This window comes from Gigantopelta aegis, chromosome 10 (genome assembly GCF_016097555.1).
Source record: "Gigantopelta aegis isolate Gae_Host chromosome 10, Gae_host_genome, whole genome shotgun sequence".
Classification (NCBI taxonomy): domain Eukaryota; kingdom Metazoa; phylum Mollusca; class Gastropoda; order Neomphalida; family Peltospiridae; genus Gigantopelta; species Gigantopelta aegis.
In genome coordinates, this window is record NC_054708.1 from 45,672,789 (window position 1) to 45,692,833 (window position 20,045).

At 37.5% G+C, this 20,045-nt stretch overlaps 1 protein-coding gene across 1 annotated transcript in view; it reads right to left on the reverse strand.

Moving 5' to 3' along the window:
- The window catches only part of LOC121384231 (adhesion G protein-coupled receptor A3-like), a 145,344-nt gene extending 125,599 nt beyond the window's left edge, over positions 1–19,745 (reverse strand). Inside the window, exons 1-2 of the mRNA XM_041514518.1 lie at positions 18,919–19,745; positions 12,565–12,636 (exon numbers count right to left, since the gene is read on the reverse strand). Of these exons, the coding sequence (XP_041370452.1) occupies positions 12,565–12,636; positions 18,919–19,121 (275 nt within the window). The 5' untranslated portion in view covers positions 19,122–19,745. The remainder of the gene's footprint in view (positions 1–12,564; positions 12,637–18,918) is intronic.
- Between the last annotated feature and the right edge of the window lie 300 nt (positions 19,746–20,045).

Below are 20,045 nucleotides of genomic sequence, written 5' to 3' on the forward strand. Positions count from 1 at the left end.
ACACACACAAACACACACACACACACACAAATACACACACAGACACACCACTGACACACACACACACACCACTGACACACACACACACCACTGACACGCACACACACAAACCACTGACACACACACACCACTGACAGACACACACTGACACACACACTGACACACACACACACACCACTGACACACACATACACACACACCACTGACACACACACACACACAGATATCACCAAACAATGACATCTTTATATATGTAACTATAGTATTTGTATTAGGAGTTTCTGTTTCGGAGGTATCTATGCACACACACACACACACACACACACACCACTGACACACATACACCACTGACACCACACACACACACACACACACACACACACACACACACACCACTGACACACACACACCACTGACACACACACACACACCACTGACACACACACACCACTGACACACACCACTGACACACACACACACACACAGATATCACCAAACAATGACGTCTTTATATATGTAACTATAGTATTTGTATTAGGAGTTTCTGTTTGGGGGGTATCTATGCACACACACACACACACACACACACACACACACACACACACACGCACATACACGACAACATTATTTTATATTGGTAGTTTAATTGTGTTATCATTTATTTGAAGAACATTATTGTTCTAGAAAAAAAACTAGAATTCAAAACAAAATATGGTGGTTTTGTTTTTATTAATAAGTACCAGTAAGGGGTGGGAAATAGCCCAGTGGTCAAAGCCTGCCTGATGAGTAGCTGGTTTAGGATCGATCCCTACTGGTGGGCCCATTAGGCCATTTTTTCTTTCCATCCAGTGCACCACAACTGGTATATCAATGGCTGTGGTATGTGCTTTCCTGTCTGTGGGATGGTGCATATAAAAGATCCCTTACTACTAACGGAAAAATGTAGCGGTTTTCCTCTAAGACTATATGTCAGAATTACCAAATGTTTGACATCCAATAGTGCAGGGAATATTTGGTTCAATATCACATTGCGATTCACTACACAGGTTTACGAGATTGCTGCACAATTTTAAAACATTAAACAGTAGTTGCTAATTGATTTTCAATTGACTTGAAATATTGCTAATCAAGATTTTCAAAACAAAATGTTCCCTGTAGTGCTGTTATTAAACAAAACAAACTTGCTATTAATAAGTATATTTCCAATTTAGTTGTAAGTTTCGTCTGCTATTTCGTTTAGGTTTATCTGGGTAAAAAAACAAAAAACAAACTACATGGCATATGGATAAATGGATTCGCGGATTCATGCAGTTTAATGTTAGATTATTTTAGAATACACAGTAAGGTGACCTCTTAATAAGGATGTCTGCTTAACAGAGGTTATCTGTCACACCCAATCAAGGTTCAAGCATGCTGTGCATGGTGTTTTACAGAAGTGGGTCTAGTGGCCTGCTGAGCTTAGCACTCGACGGATTACAACCAGTACAGATACCATCCTAGCATAAGTGCAGCAATGAATCCACTACATGTACATACTAGGGATGGGTATTATAAGAATTTTTATATATTGCGATATATCGCAATAACCCTGTATTACAATATGCAGCGTTGACCAATTTTAAGGAAGGTTTTTTAACAAAATAAACAAAATTTATGGATCGCTTCAGTGTACTGTAAAACATATTTCATAATGTCAGGCCGTTCCTCTTTTCACATCTATATGAACACAGTTCAGAAAACCAGTAAAGTCTAAGAAATTGTGGTACCGTTTCCAACTCATAATGAATCGGTGAAAGTAAGACACTCATAACGGGGGTGGGGGGGGGGGGGGCTCAGTGGTACAGCGCTCGCCTGATGCATGATCAATTTAGGATCAATTCCCATTGGTGGGCCCCTGGTGTAACAAAGAAAGAAAGAAATGTTTTATTTAACGACGCATTTAACACATTTTATTTACGGTTATATGGCGTCAGACATATGGATAAGGACCACACAGATTTTGAGAGGAAACCCGCTGTCGCCACTACATGGGCTACTCTTTCCGATTAGCAGCAAAGGATCTTTTATTTGTGCTTCCCACAGGCAGGATAGCACAAACCATGACCTTTGTTGAACCAGTTATGGATCACTGGTCGGTGCAAGTGGTTTACACCTACCTATTAAGCCTTGCGGAGCACTCACTCAGGGTTTGGAGTCGGTATCTGGATTCAAAATCCCATGCCTCGACTGGGATCCGAACCCAGTACCTACCAGCCTGTAGACCGATGGCCTAACCACGATGCCACCGAGGCCGGTCTGGTGTAACAAAGACTGTGGTATGTGCTATCCTGTCTATGGGATGGTGCATATAAAAGATCCCTTGCTGCTAATCGAAAAGACTAGCTCATCATGAAATGGCGACAGTGAGTTTCCTCTCTCAATATTCGTGTGGTCCTTAACCATATTTACAATGCTATATAACCGTAAATAAAATGTGTTGAATGCGTCGTTAAATAAAACATTTCCTTCCTCATAACGGGGAGTATATTTGTCATATTTTCTCAGTGAGAAATAGTCTGCATTGGTGTAACGCACACTACTATTGAACAATTCAACACTTACAAACCAATGACCTTGTCGGTACTAAATATGACTTCATCACGATTTGGCAAACACACAAAATGACGTCACATAGTTTAAAGAGTTTGTGTTTACGGCTTTCAGTTTTCAGTGTTAAACCTGTAATGAAATGTTAGCTGACTACATAAATCTAAGAAATATAGAACATAGGTTTTGAAAATTATCTGTGACTTATAGCAATACTGAAAACAGCTAGTGTGTAAAGTGGTTTCCATCGTTTCTATGTAGGCTACAAGTACGTGTATGCATATTGAAAATAAAGGCTTTTAGAAAAAATATAGGAAGGTAATAAATAGAATAACAAACTCGGTACCAGTTATTATTAAATTTATGTACCTCGTGAATTCGTGAAATAATTTTCACTCGGGATATAAATCTGATAATAACTGGTACATGTGACTCGTTTATTATCCTCTATACATGTACATGTATTATTTTCTACTTTGAATCATAATATACTGATGGAAAGAAATAAGGGAACACATCAAATTGTAGATCAAATATAATTCACTACTAACATAGTAATGTCTGTATTTCATACCATGTTGTAATGTGGGATTGAATGTCTGTAGTGCTGAATGTGCTGCCTATATGTTCCCAGTCAACTTCTGACAATATCAATTTATTTTTGATACAGTCATTATTTGTTGTTGCTATTTGTGTGATCTTTTATTTCTTTCCATCAGTATATATATCATATACACAAGCGAACCAGTGAAACCACGCATCCCTAGTACACACCCTGTACAGGTATCTCTCCAAATGTGCCATGAGCAAGTCTAAGCTGGTCACACTTGAATGAATCTCTACCGAATTCAGAGCTCATCCCCCACACTAGAATCTGAGTGAGCCAGTGCTGAAGAAAACCACGATCCCAAAATAGACTGTAGTAGTATCACACATGTATGCAGTACAGAGCCTTTCCAACACTCCAGAACCAGGCTGTTTGTATCCATCGCGGGGCCACACATTCCGGCTGCTGTCTGTCGGGTTGAACTGTAGAGGTGAAAATAAACAACTCAAGTGGCCACTATATACTACTGGTATAGTGTACCTGTAGGTTTTCAAATGCAGAAACAATAACTGTGTATCAAGTAAAAACCAAAGTCTAAAGTGCTTCTGCAGGAAAATTTTGGTTCTTTCATAACTTTAGGATCTATACATTGCATGGTTTGCAGTCATCTTCCAAATTGTATCTGTGCAGATTTAGGAAAGTGAGTAGTGATTCAGTGGTAAACGTTTACCTGTGATGCAACTGGCTGTAGGATGCTGCATATATAAAAGATCCCTTGCTGCTAAATTATTGAACCCCTGCCTGTTATCGGTTACGGCCGGACTGCTAGTGCTCTCTTGCACCTGCCAGTGCAGGCGGTCCCTCCTCCTACTCACCCCAACCTTTTCTGTCCTGGACGGAGAAGCCGGCCAAGGCCGGCACCTGTGCCCAGGACAGACGTGCACTAAAACAGCTCGCTCTGAATGTGCATGTTAAACCATATTGGATTGGATTGAAATTATTGAAAAGAGTAGCCTATTGTGCAGTGGCACACAGCAGGTTTCCTCTCTTATTATTTGTGTGATCCATAATCATATGTCCGACATCATATTTAACCGTAATAAAAAAAAATGTGTTGAGTACCTCTTTAAATAAAACATTCCTTTCTTCATTCATTCTTTCCTATTTCAGTTAAGGTTCCATGACTGATGTATTAATTAATTAAGCCTAATAGTTGTGCTATTCTCTACCATGGGAAAGTGCACGTAGACATGACATCTTGACAGAAATAAACTGTATTTCTTCTTTATAATTCTCTGAGCCAATTATGATGAATACCAAAAGCACTTTCCAGCAGACAAGACAGTACAAACCACAGCTTCTGACGTGTCAGCAGGCCTGTACATAGAATTGCTTCTGGGTATGTTTGTGGGGGAGGGCCTGGAGGGAGTACATACAGGCCTCTAAGAATTGAAAAAATTTGCTTAATTAATAACATTTCAGGTAAACCATTTTCTATTGCGAACAACGCGCAAAAATTAAACGATCTTTCTCGCAATTTTCAGAGGCATATAGCTGACCTAACTCTCGAAAATGGACATTTGGGTTCGTCACCGTTCTATGATTGGACCTCAAAGGTGAGAGCCTGGACAGTCACAGAGGTGTTTCAAACACCGCAGCAAATATATTCTTGTCCACTGGACAGTAAAGTTTGTTTTATTTAACGATGCCGCTAGAGCACATTGATTTTTTATCTTATCATCGGCTATTGGACACTGTTTTTTTTATAGAGGAAACCCGCTGTCGCCACATAGGCTACTCTTTTTACGACAGGCAGCAAGGGATCTTTTATTTGCGCTTCCCACAGGCAGGATAGCACAAACCATGACCTTTGTTGAACCAGTTATGGATCACTGGTCGGTGCAAGTGGTTTACACCTACCCATTGAGCCTTGCGGAGCACTCACTCAGGGTTTGGAGTTGGTATCTGGATTAAAAATCCCATGCCTCGACTGGGATCCGAACCCAGTACCTACCAGCCTGTAGACCGATGGCCTACCACGACGCCACCGAGGCCGGTCCACTGGACAGGGTTATCCAGCTTTTGCATGCTAATAGAAAAATCTGTCTGACCCTAGGCCTAGATAAATCTGTCCGACCCGAGGGTTAGACGATTTCTATATATACGTGACTGATTTCTAAATATACGTGACGTCATAACTCATGTTTTATGACGATTGACGTCATAACTCATGGTTTTCAAAATTCTGTTTGCCATTTCACGTTGTATCATTGTTTTAAAAATAGTTAAACAAATTAATATTTTCAACTTCATATTTATTGGTAAGTTGTTACATATTTATGCCATTGCATAAGGTGGACTATATTTTTCCGCGTATGATTAAATGAGTTTGTAGGTGAAATGCTTGCAAATCGTTATACTATAAACAAACTGTAGCTTACAAAATTAATATTTTGTTACTGTAATTAAATGGGCAAGAAAAAGATTCAATCACCGTTGTGAGGTATAGATAAGACAATTCCAACCCTCGGGACAAAATGTTTTTGTACGAGCCTCAGTAAACTTCTGCCCTCACAAAAAACATTTTGTCCCTCGGGTTGGAATAGCCTTATCTATACCTCACAACAGTGATAGATTCTATTAATACACATGTATTGTAAAAGAACCACATTTTTATGATATATTTCACAACACAACTGTGATATGAATATTTACCATAATAATTGCATATGTACATGTTTCAATACTTTTACATGTCTATAACGATATACTTTGACACATCAACTTCACATACTTCAACTTCACATACATCAACTTCACATACATCAACTTCACATACATCAACTTCACATACATCAACTTCACATACTTCAACTTCACATACTTCAACTTCACATACTTCAACTTCACATACATCAACTTCACATACTTCAACTTCACATACTTCAACTTCACATACTTCAACTTCACATACTTCAACTTCACATACATCAACTTCACATACATCAACTTCACATACATCAACTTCACATACTTCAACTTCACATACATCAACTTCACATACATCAACTTCACATACTCAAACTGAGTCAAAGTTTTTATACTGATTATATTCACTGATATACCAATATTCATATACCGTCATCTGACACCCTCTAATAGACGTTTAAATTGTTCAAGGACGTCATTACATATTCATTGTTTCGTTATTCTTCTGGCTCGGTGCAGAAATAAGCTATAAACGTAAGTTTATTTCATAAATAAATGCATGGTACAAGGTGACAACTCTGTGATTATAACTGTGCATGGGGAGATAAACTGAACAGTAGTATTCATAGCTCTACGGGATGGCACTGTACTGGCCTTTGCTCAGAAAAATGCAGTCATTTAATTCCTTGTCTCTCGATGAAGAAACTACCTACCGTACATGGTGCACCCCCACCCAAGACACCCCCCCCCCCCCCCCCTTCATCTTACCAAATATACATGTACCGGTGGTAGTATTAAATGGGACAACACAACACAAGTAGTAGTATTTCACACATTTGTTTATTTTGGAGCTCATATTCAATTGAGATCCAAATATGCTGACCTGGGCCTACCAGGCCTTCTAGATTATGGTAGCGCCCCCCCCCCCCCCCATGGCTAGTGAGTTTCAACGTTGGGCTAGTAAATAACTACTATCGCCATGCCTGACAGCTAGTGAATTTTTTTTGTCAAATGTTGCAGTTGTCTATTTTGTAAATTTATATAAATGTCCTGCCCCCAACCCCCACACCCCAAAGTTAGTGTTTTAAAGCTATATCTCTTTAGGTGACATCTGATTTTTACTATTATTTAGTAAAATTGTATTAACTTAAAGTAGGGCTAGTGAATTTTTAATGATGGCTAGTAAATTTCTAGAATCAATGATCCCATGGCTAGTGGATTTTATAAAAAATTCTATAAGCCCTGGCCTACACTTCTGTACCCCCACCCCACCCCACCCCACCCCACCCCACCCCACCCACAGGGAAAGAGATGCTGAACAAAACAAAAACTCTATATAGGTTTGTATCTAGAGCCTGTACTAGAACAAGATCCTCCATTGTAACATCTAGCACTACAATGGCACCGAGACAGGTTTTTAGCAATAAACTGTTTGGCTTGTGCCCCCCCACCCCACCCCCCACCCCCCAACTTTGGAGTCCCCACAATATATTGTTCCTATGGGCTGGTGTCCACTGTAGACAGGTTAATTTTGGACTGTACCTTTCAAATTTTTGGCTTACAGTTTCCTTTACTGAGCCTATATATATATATATGTATATACACTGATGTATACTTGGGGGCAAATTAACTTGGATAGGAGCCAAAGTTTTCCTACGAAACCTGCCTGCATGTAATTAGGATGAAGGGTTCCTCTTGCTCCAGTCACACTGTGTGCAAGGTGAGACTTAGATAAATACTATAAATCTGCGAGAGAAGCTTCTTAATTGTGCAATCAGTATGTGGCCAAACTTCCAAAAGTATACACTCCATGATAACCCAGACAGCACATATGTATACATTTATAAGGCAAAAACATATACTGACGCCCAAAAGAAATAGTACATGTACATAAAATTGGAAAAAATCTGATCAATATTGTTGCTAATCAAAAAGAACCAATTTAAGAGATCATTTTACAAACACTTTTGAATGTATCACGAAGTGCACTAGCTGTGATGTTTAGATGTTGAACTTCATGATACTTTCATATCCCACCATACCATCTCTTGGGTTTTCTATTAAACAATTTTAAGCCTTTAAAGTTTTTTTCCCACGTCAGTTTATTACTGGTCTTTGGTGAGTGTGCATAGATTTTGACCTTTGTGCATCAATTTAAAAAAAAAAAAATGTAAGGTACAACCGCACCATCTATACCGTTCCCACCAGTGCTCCATGACTAAAGCTGTGATATGTGCTGTCTTGTCTGTGGGAAACTGCATATAAAAAGACCTCTTGTTGCTAACGAAAAACATATTGTGTTTCCTATGAAGATTCCATTCAGCAGATTGGATTTTCTCTCGTTCCAACCAGTGCACCACAACTGGTCAAAGGATATGGTATTTGCTTTCCTGTTTGTGGGAAAGTATATATAAAAGATCCCTTGCTGCATTAGAAAAAATGTAGCGGTTTCCTCTGATGACTACGAGTCATAATTACCAAATGAGTCATAATTACCAAACGTCTGACATCCAATAGTCGATGATTAATTAATCAATGTGCTCCAGTGGTGTCGTTAAACAAACAAAAAATTTCCTATGAAGACTGTCAAAATTATCAAATGTTTGGCATCCAATATCTGATGATTAATTAATCAATATGCTCTAGTGGTGAATATTTCTGATGTATGCATTGTGTTTTACTTAATTATAATTATTTGTGACTAATTTATTCTTTAATAAACCCACCACCACCACCACCGACTAGCAGAGTATAAATATTACATCATAAACTTCTTCTTGGTATCATGCAGCAACAAATTTTCACATTTCATATTAGATGTGGTTGCATATACATTGTTGCTGAGCAGAGGGTTTTTGGTGGGGGGTGGGGTTTTGGAGGGGGGGGTGGGAGGGTTTATGGTGGTTTCTTCTACACAGTGAACAAGACCGTATTCCCTTCAACCTTTCAACCTTTCAAAAGTATTAGAAACTAAATAACCATTCTCATCAGTTTAAAATATGCCACGGTGTCGCAAAATTAATATTCTGGCCCTTCCATTCTTATTTAAGGGAAACCCTCATTGTTTGGTACAGTAATCCCCAAATTGTAAGTTATAATTAGTTTCACGCACCGACAAGGAAACATTGGCTGGCATGCATAATCACCATAAATACTCCAGATCTCAATGATAAATAAACATACTTTCCGCAATATTCCAACAATATTGACATCTGTGGAGATTCCAACAATGTTACAACATGTATTATACAAACATGGTGTAGGAAGAATTTTCTGTAACTAATTGAAAGGATCACAGAGAGACTGGAAATCCACCTAAATCGGTTGGTATTTCCACCAGGTGCTCACAACATCTGGCAATAAATTTACTTGTAACTGCTGGGCGCAAAATTGAAACATACTTGTATAAACAGAAAGTAAACAAACTACAAAAAAACAAAAATTGTAGAGAAAATAGTATTATAGCATAGAGTTGAACGTCGACAGTTGTCTGGAAAGCCCAACTTAAATGAACCAATAATATGGCCACTTAGTAAATTAGTCTGGATATTCGGCTTTCAGATCCAGAAAACGTTAAAAGTTTGTTTTGTCTAATGACACCACTAGAGCACATGATTTATTAATTATCGGCTATTGGATGTCAAACATTTGGTAATTGTGACATACAGTCATCATCTGACAGACAGTCTTAGATGGAAAACTCGCCACGTTTTTCCATTACTAGCAAGGGATCTTTTATATGCACCATCGCACAGGATAGTACATTCCACAGCCTTTGATATACTGCTATTAGTTGTGGTGCATGCACTGGCTAAGTTTGTAAGTATGCATGTATGCATCAGTTGAAATTTTCAAACCAAGAATGCACCTGAAACACATTAATATCTAGTGATGGCCTAAACATACACATAAATTTTAAAAGCTGTATACAGAACAACACGAAATGAGAAAAACAGTTACCACAAGAGTGGCTTGGTCACATTTATGACCAAATGAAATTTGATAAAACTTCAAAGGGCTCCGGAACGAGAATATACGAGAGAAGAGAAATACATGTTCACACATTCCGAACTGCTCTTTCTCTCAATAACAGTCATGGAAAAGACAATTTGCTGCACAATTTAGTCGTAGTTCTTGTCTGCGTGCAACATACAAGTTTACAAAAAGTGACTCTGCGATTTCAATCATCGTAAAAATATTTCTCCAGGCTATGAGAGATAAGAAACTCGGAAATCAGAACAGCAGCACAACAATGAAAGGACATTCTGCTGGGTGACAAACTGTAAAGAATGATTTACTACCGGTAGTAGTAGCCAAGGGGCCGAACACTGATTAATTCAACGAATGCCAGTTCTGCTTTACAGGGCAACCTGGAGTACGGGAGTGGGGGAATTGGTTTTCTGTAACCCAACCTACTTGGTTAAGTGCTTTTCGTGGTTTTAAAACAAAAATTAAAGTCAAATATAAAAAGAATGAGAGAAAGAAAACAGAAAGTGTGCAGACTAGAAAAAAAAACCCAAAAAAGAAAAGAAATGTAAATACAGGGCATGTTAATATTGCGAGTGAAATCCTGCTAGGGCAATTATAATTTACAAAACACTTTGGTTTTGGTGAGTACATGTACGTTATTTCGTCATTATGGTATAAATCTTTGTCAGTATCAGTCACACAATGCTGCTTTTGAATTTTGATGATCAAAACTACAAACATAAAGAGGGCTCAAAACTCGCCAAAAAAATATGGTGGCCCAAAAAATAATAATGGATGTTGGCGAATTATGGTAAGAGAACCACGAACCACAAGCAAGATTTTAATGTGGAATACAAATATTAATAGTGGCTCATATGTTATAGCTCTAAAGAAGATCGCCCACGTAATATTATTTGGGCGAATAACACGTTTATTTTTTTAATATTTAAGTCGCCCTAATGGGATATTGGTCGCATTTGGCGACCTGGCTACAGGCAGTTCCGAGGCCTGCATAAACTGGTTCAGGACCACATGTTTGTGCATTGCCCATATTGTCAGATAACCAAAGTCACCTAAGGCATTCTGAATGGGATATCGCACTCAAGAGATTTGGTACCATTTACGATTTTTAAAACTTATCAATGCTTTATTAACCCAGGCCTTTGTATTTCACTCAAACGATCGTTTCTGGTACTGTGTCGGTAGTGTGTTGATAACATCACAGAACCTGAATTTCGTTTCTCATGATTATTATATATTGAGTATGACTACACAACAAAAATAATATAAACAGTTTCCGATGGTTTCCATGATCACAAGACACGGAATCGAAAAAGTGTTTCCCATGATGTTTGAAATCCTATGGCCTGTTAAGCACCATGATTCTTCAAGTAAATCCATATTAATACTTGATATATAGCCTAGCGAGTAACAACCACAAGTCGGCTAGTGATTCTTTTTCACTTATTAGCCAAGTGTCGAGTAATTTTATATGAAGTGCTGCTTCGTGCACTAAAATAATTTCTTTTTAATCACAATAAAGTGATAGTTATACCAGTAACACAACATACATGTACGACAAACTGCACTACTACATGTTGTGTATACATGTATCTTTAAGAGGACAGGGGCAGGACGTAGCCCAATGGTAAAAAACTCGCTTGATGCGTGGTCGATGCGGGATCGATCCCCGTCAGTGGGCCCACTGGGCTATTTCTCGTTCCAGCCAGTGCACCACGACTGGTATATATCAAAGGCTGTAGTATGTACTATCCTGTCTGTAGGATGGTGGATATAAAGAATCCCTTGCTACTAATGATAAAATGTAGCACGTTCCTCTCTATGACTGTGTCAAAATGACCATATGTTTGACATCCAATAACCGATGATTAATAAATCAATGTGCTCTAGATAGCGGTTAAAATGTTAAACAAAACAAACTTCAACTTTGAGAGGACGCAAATTGTGGATACCAGTTTGACTGAACTCATCAATACTAATATTACGGTCCACACACACACACACACACAGTGTACCAGCTATACAAGCTTTGTAAGCTGTAACATTCATGAACATGAAGATGTCAGGAGAAATTCAATGGCAATATTCTGGGCGGTTTGACAGGGCTGGAGGGAGGTCAGGCCGCTTGTACAAAGAACTGAACAGTGAGCATTCTCCACAGCCATGGATCTACTGCTAGATAAATTAGCAAATGTCAACTCAAACACTTCTGAATGTGTGTGTGTATGTGTGTGTGTGTGCTAGCCGGACCAGTCGCTTGTTGATTCTGTGCTCCTCTTTTTGTAGCCAGTTCAAAGAACGCATCTCCGTCACTGGTGATTGATAGTTGTGCTGATGCACTGTCTTTTCTGCCGTTTCAACACCCATATCTATACAACTGTTCATTAATAGTTGGAAGCAGGCAGTGATTTTACAGGTGTGAGTGCAGGGAGTTTGGGGGTTGAATCTGTAAACCCCACTGCTCTAAGCTAATTTCCTATTTTTGAGTGTGTGTTTTTTTCGGGGGGTGGGGGAGGGGAAGCATGACTTCACCCTCCCTAAAAACTTTGCTTGCCACAGTCTAGACATCCCTGCACATCCAATTATACACACCACAACACTTCGTAGGTAACAACCAGGAATGGATCCTGAAATTTGTGCATGGTACGAGGCTTTTGAACAGGTTTTTATTTTTTTTATTTTACAAAAAAAGGGGGCATGTGATTGACTAAAGCAATAAAATAAGTACTTACAGTTTTTCCAGCATTGACAGCCCCATGAAAGATCCTTCTTTGAGTACGGTTAACGCATTCCGCTTCAAATCCCTGAAATTAAGCATACAGGTACATCAAACATACATTAGTTTAATTAATAAACACTTTAAACAACAGCATATTTACAGGCACATGTACCAAACATAAATTAATATACTTTTTAGTGCAGTATACTACACTCCTAAAATTACAATGAAATTCTGTTCAGCAATGTGTACACAGTACAACACAGTGGCAGATCGGGGGGAGGGGGGAGGGGGGGGGCAAAATGTTTTTTGACAGTTATATTTTATTTAATTTTTAAAAAGATTTATGTTGGAGAATCCAAGGAATCTCTTTGGGAATGTTTGTGGTCTTTGGCCACATCATTGGGCCCCTCTCCCCCTCCCTACCCCCCCCCCCCATATGGATATCAAATGTGACAAATTAACAAGTGACATCACAGTTTGAATCTGAAGTGTATCTCCATGCTAACAAAGAACTGGCCCCATATTTTTTAAGATATCTCAGCGCTATGAATTTGTAAAATCATTGTAAGCTGTAGTGACGTCACAGCCTATGATGGTTTTACGATTTCGTAGTGCTAAGTTAGCTTCTAAAATCATAAGCCAGGCTACCATTTGATTGCCTTTGCAAAATTTTCTTTTTAAGCCTGACATGTTGTATTTTATGTTTTACAGGCTAATTTTTACGCAAAACAATGTCAGGAATAGGAATAAAAATAAAATACTAAGAAATCGCAATGTCACATAATTATAAGGGTTGAAATAATGTGTACTCCCTAGATGTAAAATAACATGTTACTCATTTTACGTGCATAATAATGTTCACTGCATCCATCTAGTGAAAACGGTGCCAAAAATACAACATGTTAAAAAGTTTATTTAGCAGACATGTGCAGTTGATAAAGACTGATATGATGTTATCAGTTGCAATAAAAAATAACACCTTTTTCTAATTTTTTAAATTCTAAAGCGAGAAAATTCATGTTGGCATAGAATAAAAAATGTCTGACCTTAGCCTACTTTATATATTTTTTTCACCAAGGATTCTTGAGGAAAATACATCTGACGCTGAGTGGCAATTAACTCATTTAAAATGTTCTATTCTTGAGGTAATTACATGCAAAGATTCCAATACATACAGTGAAACCTCTCAAGACCGGACCCTCTGTAAAGTGGACGTTTTACAGAGTCCCTTTTCAAAAATCAGTAGAGAATCCCTCTTAAAACCAGACATTTATATTGGTACCAAGGGTGTCCGGTTTAGAGGAGTTTCACTGTACATCATGCATGATTTATTATTTGAAGTTATTCATGACAAATACACGTAAAGTGACATGTATATATGACACAAGGAATTTTGAAAATGCACCTTTAATAATGATATTATTTCAGCAGTGATATATATATATATATATATATATATAGCTTATTTGTCGAATTGGTTTATCTTGCTTATTTCATTTTTTCAATAAAGAAATTAATACTTTTTTGGCACAGAGATAATCCTGTTATTATTGTAACCCGTGTTCAGAGAAAACATGGATTAAAGAGATTAATAGCAATTTAAATGTATAAATTACATCCAGAACAATAAACGTTCACAAATGTATGCATGTGATTGTATATTATTAGAAATAAATATGAAGAATGATTACTCTGCGATTTCAAGTGTACTAAATATTCTACCCAATTTAATTAGGGACAGTTGGAAGGAAGGAAATAGTTTATTTAACGACGCACTCAACACATTTTATTTACGGTTATATGGCGTCGGACATATGGTTAAGGACCACACAGATATTGAGGAAGGAAACCCATTGTCGCCACTTCATAGGCTACTCTTTTCGATTAGCAGCAAGGGATCTTTTATATGCACCATCCCACAAACAGGATAACACATACCACGGCCTTTGATGTACCAGTCATGGTGCACTGGCTGGAGTGAGAAATAGCCCACTGATGAGGATTGATCCCAAACCAACCGCGCACCAAGCGAGTGCTTTACCACTGGGCTACATCCCGCCCCTGGACAGTTGGATTACAGCTTATTTTTCTTTTTATTATAATACTGTAATACTAAGATTTAAATGTCATTTGTTGTACCTAGTAACCACATTTTAAAGTAACTGTTATACAAAGACTTTAACATAAATATCACAAAGTTGAACTAACAACAACATTAAACAATGTTGAATGGTAGTGTCTGTCTGTCTCTCTCCATGTGTGTGTGTGTGTGTGTGTGTGTGTGTGTGTGTATGTGTGCATGTGTGTTCACATATGTTCCTGTGCATATAAACATGCATTTAATGTATATACATGTCACACATGAATGTACTGTGTAGAAAATATATGTGGCTAAATTGCATGAACAACAAAGATAATGATAGGAAATTAATCTACTGCAACCAATCCATAGGCTACTCTTTGATTAACAAGGAATATTTTATATGCACCCTCCCACAAACGGGTTAGTACATACCACAGCCTTTATTATGCTCACAACAGGGCTCAAAATAGCAGCAGGTGAACGTAAATATTCACCTGCTAAAATCACCAAAAATATAAATAAAAAATTCAGTCATTTTCAAGAGATACATATTCATGTATGTACTGGTATCCCATCTGCTATTTAACTCATGATTCTGATACATACTCTTAAAAAAAATAGGGGAACCTGAAATATTAATGTTAATATCAACTATTACACTGAACATACGTTTTGACCAGACATCCTAGTAAAGAATGTTCAGGTCTGTTTCTCAACACACCGAACACATTCCATAGTTTGCACATGCATGACGCACTTGCCCCATACATGTGCGTGGGGTGCCATTCTCGATTTGACAATTTCCAGAAAGGTCCATTAATCACTGTGGAACATTATTTCTGTCAATCTTTTTTATTCTGTTGATCATACAGTTGTTACTGTTTTGTTTTTAGTTATTTTTATTGTTTGAATTTGCAATTTACTGATAAAAAAACGTCAACTTTCAAATTTCACTTCTAACCCCAATCGTCCTTCAAGATCTTTGGTGGTAATAAAACCTACTGTAATACTGAACTACCGTTTGTAATGTTTGCCCAATTAATTCACTATTATCATATAACCATTCCCCACAGCTAATATACCTTACAATTTTGGCAATTGTAAATTCTTATTAGAGTTCCCCTACTTTTTTTTTAAGAGTATATATTTTAATTTCATAATGCTTTAATGTAAAATACATCTCAGAGGTACTCATTTTTCTCCCATCATGCCATATTTCAGGCAAGCCATTTTTTGTTTTAATGAAGCAGGTGCCATATTTTTTTGGGTCTGTTCTTTAAAAAAAAAAAAAAAAAAAAGCAATTACAGTCGGCAATATTTTACTTCTTATTTCCAGTCCTGCCACTGACGGGGATTGATCCAAGATTGATTACGTATCAGATGAGAGCTTTACCACTTTTGAATTTGGATTAGGTCCAAAATATTGCACTGACTTCGACTTCTCACTACTAGAAATAAATTTGTGATCTGAGCTGACTTTTGGCTGAAAAAAAGTCTATTTCAACAGCTAGCTTAGCAGGACTACCTCTGGGTGAAAAAAACAATTCGCCAAATTGTCTATTAAACTTCACAAATTGCAGAAATCATCAGTTATTTTCAAAAAAAAATTGTGAATTATTACATGAAATTATTTAAACTAAAGTAAAATTTGCCAGAGCTAGCCCTGCTTATAGGAGTTACTACTCAATATTTTGTTGCAGTTCAAAAAAAATATACTATTTTTTCAACAGATTAAAAATATATTAAAAAATTATTATATAATACCAAAAGCACATCCAGTGTTTTAAACTTGACTAAATTATATATAAATTTCCAGGCCTGTAGGAACGATATCTGGAGTGGGAGTAGGGAGCAGTCTCTAGTGGGGAGGGAAGAGCATTTAAGCTAAATGTTTTATTGTGACCACACATTTTCCTCCTAGTAACACCACCCACCCCACTGGTTCCTTCAGGTCTTTTTCCATTGTGACCTATTCCTAAACAGCTAACCCAATTCACACATTGATCAGCTACAGTATGTGAAGAGCTTTTAATGGTCTATTTGTAATCACTTCATTGAATCACTTGAATGCCATTGTTGCAACTTAGATTAGCATGGTCGGTCAAGCTTGACCAATATGCCTGCCCACTGTCCTCCTACAGGCTGTTAATTATCTTTATACACTGCGAAAAACTTGAAGTTTAGACTGTATATTTTGGCAGCCCATATAAAGTTGCCTCCAAATTACTTCATTTAAACTTGAAATGTGATGCAAATAAATTACATTTGTGGAATTTGACTTCAATGCTCAACAACCTCACCTCAACTGATGTGTTATATACATGTAACTACATAACATATAAATTTACTAACTGAAGTAAACTTTGTCTTGTTTAGAGACACTACTAGAGCACATTGGTTGAGTAATCATCAGTGACATGTATTGTAATTATACTGGATGTCAAACATTTTATAATGCTGACACATAGGTGTAGTTTGAGGAAAGCCACTATATTTTTCCATAGCAGCAATTTTTATATATATATATATATATGCCATTTTGTACAGACAAGACAGCATATACATACTGATACCACAACCTTTCATATAATATATATATATGTATGTACCAGTTGTGGTGCACATGCTTCCTTACAAATGTGGTTGATGTGGTTGTTTCACTGACTTGAAAAACATACTAGATCTATGTAGTGCATTGATGAGTAATTTTTGGTTATCTTAAAGGGACTGTTCTGAGTTTGCAGCCATTGTAAGATGTTTGCAATAACAGAGCCTTGTTGGCGACTACTATTTCATACTAAATACATGTTCTTGTTTAGAATACCAGTGTCTGTATATCGAATGTGTTTGCGGTCGTATACTAATGTTTGTAGGACTCATTTTTTACTTTATTTCGTCAGTGATAGAAATATGCAGAATTTTTCTCTAGTCTACCAGACAAGTACATCTACAAATTTACTTGTCTGCCAATATTTTCACTTGTCCAAATAATTTGTTTGTTTTATTCAAGTGCAATGTTCAGGGATCTCACGGACCCTCGAAAAGTGTCTTTTGAAGCATGGAACTTGGACAGGACTCTTATTTTTTTAGTTTTAACTTAAAATCCTATTATGGGACTCCCCAAATTTCACAAGAAGCTCAAATGACCCCCAATGGAGAAAGTCCAGTGAGAAGCCTGAATGTTTTTGATTGCTCAAAATGAAACAGTATTATAAATTTTCACTTGTCCACTGGACAACCATTGAGGTATATTTTGCTTGTCCCAGCAGATTATCATTTGTCAGGACAAACTGAATTAAGTGCTTATTTTGAACACTGTTAGAGATATATATTTTTTCATACATACAAAATTATTGGTAGGTAAAATCCAGTCTGGGCTACTATAAGCATTAAGACAACAACAAACACCTTGTAAATACAGACACTGATATTTTAAATAAGAAAATGTATTTAATTTGTATGCTACATCATCAAAAAGGCTCTATATTGGTTGGAAACATTTTACATTTGTTGTAAACTCAGGACTGTCCCTTTAAAGCAAGCCTCTAAAAATTGCTAAAATTATTGTTTTGTTCCAGTGTTATGCAAATTTTGCGTACCCTATTTTTTTTACTTGCACATTAAATTTAGGACATAATTTAAGTAGGAAATGGAAAAGGAAATGGGTTACCTGAAATTATTTTCTATTAAAGGCTCTCATCCTAGTCACTACAGTTTTTGCCATTAGTATTATAGCTTTTTAAACTAAACTTCAAATATCGATGTCTTGCATAAATGATCAACTATGGCAAACCTAATGCATGAGTTTTAAAGAAGGCCGTCCTGAATTTTCTGCCAGAATTGTTTTTGTATGGCACTATGGAATTGAATGCAACCACAGTCAACAGGAGGTATGGGGGAGGAGCCTTCCCCAGAAAGAAAATGGATTAAATTTTAGAGTTAGTGTTAAGAAAACCATACAGTAATGATTAAGAGTCATTAATTTTGTCAAAAGGTGAACTTTAAAAAATTAAATCTGCAAAAAATGTGGGTATATGGCGCCATACCCACTTTACCATCTGGCAGAAACCTTGGCTGCCATTGCAAGGTTTAACAAATAAACTAGTCCTTGGTCATTTTTTTGTTTTGTTTTTTATAAAACTAATTTTTTTAATGAAGTAATTTTGATGCTTTATATCCCACCCAACCTCATTTGATTACTGGACCTGCCCAATAATGGCAATATAGGGCCTACCACAAGGTGTCTGTTACACTTGGGTTATCTGAGTGCTGCATACTTACAAATGTACAGTATCCAAAGGTAGATGCATTTGAGATAAAGAGGTGTATGGTAAGGGGTGTTTGGAGCAATCTACTTTTCTGACTTTCTTGTCTCTCTTGCCCACCATCGTGCACTGACAGCTAGGGACGCAGGCTTCCCCGAGCCAAACGACGTCTACACACAAGAGAGCCGCGAGAAACACAAATTTACAACGAATCCCCATGCTGGCCGTGAGTGATACAAGTCCGCGATCACTCACTCACACCTCAGTCATCTAAAACAGTATTCCAGTTCGAGTCGAAGTACCGCAGAAGGCTTCTCCCCATTTTGATATCACTTCTATCAGCTTTTGCAAGGGGCAGACGGTAAGCCGATATGGTAATCCCGGGTTTCATTGTCAAGAATCTAGACAAAGGTGTGTTTGTTGATTTCACTGTTTACAGAGTCGGTAATATCTGGGTAAATCCAATACGCGATCAACATCCTCTCCGTTATTACACACGTCGGTCGCAAATGGTTCAAACTGAGGAACATGCTCGTGCCGGAGGCACAGTGCGGAGAGATCGACAAACCGAGCAAGGCTAGAATCCCCCTTCCACACACACACTGTGCAATCTTTCTCTCTTTTGCAGGAAGCCCCACCGCACCGCAAATCCCAACTATGAACGCGGTGCAAAGAAGAATAATTTTAAAGAAATAATGCCAATCAGAGTGTGTGGGAGACTTCACAAATAAACCTGGATGCGAAGATCCGAAGCATCGCCTTTTTGCTCAAATGCACAGACGTAAATTTCGGGTAAAATCCAAGTCAAACGCACGATAACCGATCCAACGATCGCTTCCTCCTCTCGAATGAGCCATCTTGATTTCCCGTGACCCCGTGACGTCAAAAGGTCACGTCCGTGAGACTGGGCTACGATTGGACAATGCCTTGAATGGTAAACAATGCCTATCGGATAAAGCCGGTTTTACCAAGTGTCCATTGATCGGCGTGACTGTCTTAGGGTTTATTATATACATTTGAGGGGCGTTCAGATATTTATATAGAATATTAAAATGCAATATTTATTTTAAGTATGATTGAAATAATATAGTAATCAATGTATAACAAGTGGAATTATATTTTTCTACTGCTGTTAGATACGAT